Source organism: Diaphorina citri, unplaced genomic scaffold (genome assembly GCF_000475195.1).
Source record: "Diaphorina citri unplaced genomic scaffold, Diaci psyllid genome assembly version 1.1 scaffold9884, whole genome shotgun sequence".
Taxonomy (NCBI): Eukaryota; Metazoa; Arthropoda; class Insecta; order Hemiptera; family Psyllidae; genus Diaphorina; species Diaphorina citri.
Genome location: NW_007387258.1, coordinates 1 through 2,143, shown reverse-complemented (window position 1 = coordinate 2,143; position 2,143 = coordinate 1). Strand labels below are relative to the sequence as shown.

General features: G+C 41.3%; 1 protein-coding gene across 1 annotated transcript; it reads left to right on the top strand.

Moving 5' to 3' along the window:
* Positions 1 to 789: 789 nt before the first annotated feature.
* On the top strand, positions 790 to 2,130 carry LOC103522639 (dynein heavy chain 8, axonemal-like; the record flags this gene model as incomplete). Its single annotated transcript, XM_008487734.1, has 3 exons — positions 790 to 892; positions 937 to 1,221; positions 1,944 to 2,130. Coding segments are annotated over 3 exons (575 nt in total), but the record flags the coding sequence as incomplete, so codon positions are not given.
* Positions 2,131 to 2,143: the final 13 nt, after the last annotated feature.

Genomic DNA, 2,143 nt, shown 5'->3' with positions numbered 1-2,143 from the left:
TCCTATTACAGGTGAAAAATAACGAGAAAAACTGGAAGATCTGGTACGGCAAAGCTGCCCCAGAGGAAGAAGTTATTCCCAAATACGACGCACTCAAACCTTTCTATCGCCTCCTTATCGTAAGGTAAGCATTGTGGTTAACCAGGATTATGGTGTTGAAGGGACTTTTCAGTCCTATCCCAGCAGAACAAACAGGTTAAAGTGGTCAACAAATATCGATTGCAAATATTTCAACGGGTTACTTTCTGGTGTTCTCGTGTTGATCCAGCTCCTAAATAGGAAGTGTTGTGTCCTCTTATCACCCACAGGATGTGCAAGCTACGACACAGACCACATAATACAAGACTAAAAATATTATAATACCTGCCTCGGTGGTGTAGTGGCTAAGACGCTCGCCTGGTAAACAAGGGGGCGTGGGTTCAATTCCAGTCGAGGTATGGAATTTCATCCTCAATATAACTTGAGAATTTGACCACAGTAATAGTAGTAGCCTACTGCGCAGGATGTGTAAGCTACGACACAAACCACATACAAGACTAAAAATATTATAATACCTGCCTCGGTGGTGTAGTGGTAAAGAAGCTCGCCTGGTAAACAAGGGGGCGTGGGTTCAATTCCAGCCGAGGTATTGAATTTTATACTCAATATAACTTGAGAATTTGACCACAGTAATAGTAGTAGTCTACTGCAGGATTATGGGGTTGAAGGGACTTTTCAGTCCTATCCCAGCAGAACAAACGAGTATATTCCAATCTATTTTATGAAATGCAATTGTAATTATTATTTCAGAGCCTGGTGTCCTGACCGCACCCTGATGGAATCCAAGAAGTACATCACTCAGTCACTGGGCGCTCAGTTTGCCGACCCTGTTATCTTCAACATGGAAGCCATGGTGTTCGAGTCCAGGCCTAGGACTCCCCTGGTCAATTTCCTCAGTATGGGCGAGCCTGGTGTCCTGACCGCACCCTGATGGAATCCAAGAAGTACATCACTCAGTCACTGGGCGCTCAGTTTGCCGACCCTGTTATCTTTAACATGGAAGCCATGGTGTTCGAGTCCAGGCCTAGGACTCCCCTGGTCAATTTCCTCAGTATGGGATCAGATCCTACCGTAGAGATAGAAACCCTCGCTAGGAAGCTGAGAATACCGTGTCAGTCTATCAGTATGGGACAAGCTCAGGAGATCCATGCTAGGAAGCTGATTGACGCGTTTGTAGTCCAGGTAAACCCACTTATACGTAACACAGGATATATCACAGGAAAATATCGGCCTAACTTGAGGAAATCTTTTTTTATATATAAGGAAATAAGGTGTAGCTGTGTATTTGTCAGTCTATCAGTATGGGACAAGCTCAGGAGATCCATGCTAGGAAGCTGATTGACGCGTTTGTAGTCCAGGTAAACCCACTTATACATAACACAGGATATATCACAGGAAAATATCCGCCTAACTTGAGGAAATCTTTTTTTTATATAAGGAAATAAGGTGTAGCTGTGTATTGAGTCCAACACCAATAATAAAAATAAAAAAATCAACATCAGATACTCTTCTGCTTCGTGCTGAATTCATAAAGTTGCTGCAATTATAGTCCAGGTAAACCCACTTATACATAACACAGGATATATCACAGGAAAATATCCGCCTAACTTGAGGAAATCTTTTTTTTATATAAGTACATATAAGGAAATAAGGTGTAGCTGTGTATTGAGTCCAACACCAATAATAAAAATAAAAAAAAATCAACATCAGATACTTCGTGCTGAATTCTGCTTCGTGCTGAATTCATAAAGTTGCTACAATTAAAAATAATAATGAAAAAAAGTTAATTTTTGTTTACAAATGCAAAGAATTTGGTTATTAGATCAATTTCCTATTGGAAAAAAGGTTAATTTTCGATTTCATATTCGAAGGAAAATTCATATGAACTTTCCACTTGGTTGCAGGGTGGTTGGGCATTGCTTCAAAACTGTCACTTGGGTTTGGAATACATGACAGAGTTGTTCGGCTATCTGGGCCGAGTGGAAAGATGCCATCCAGATTTCCGAGTATGGATTACTACTGAACCTCATCCGGGCTTCCCCATGTCTCTGCTACAGATAGCTATCAAGTTTACATCGCAGCCTCCTGCTGGTAAGTGAGGTCC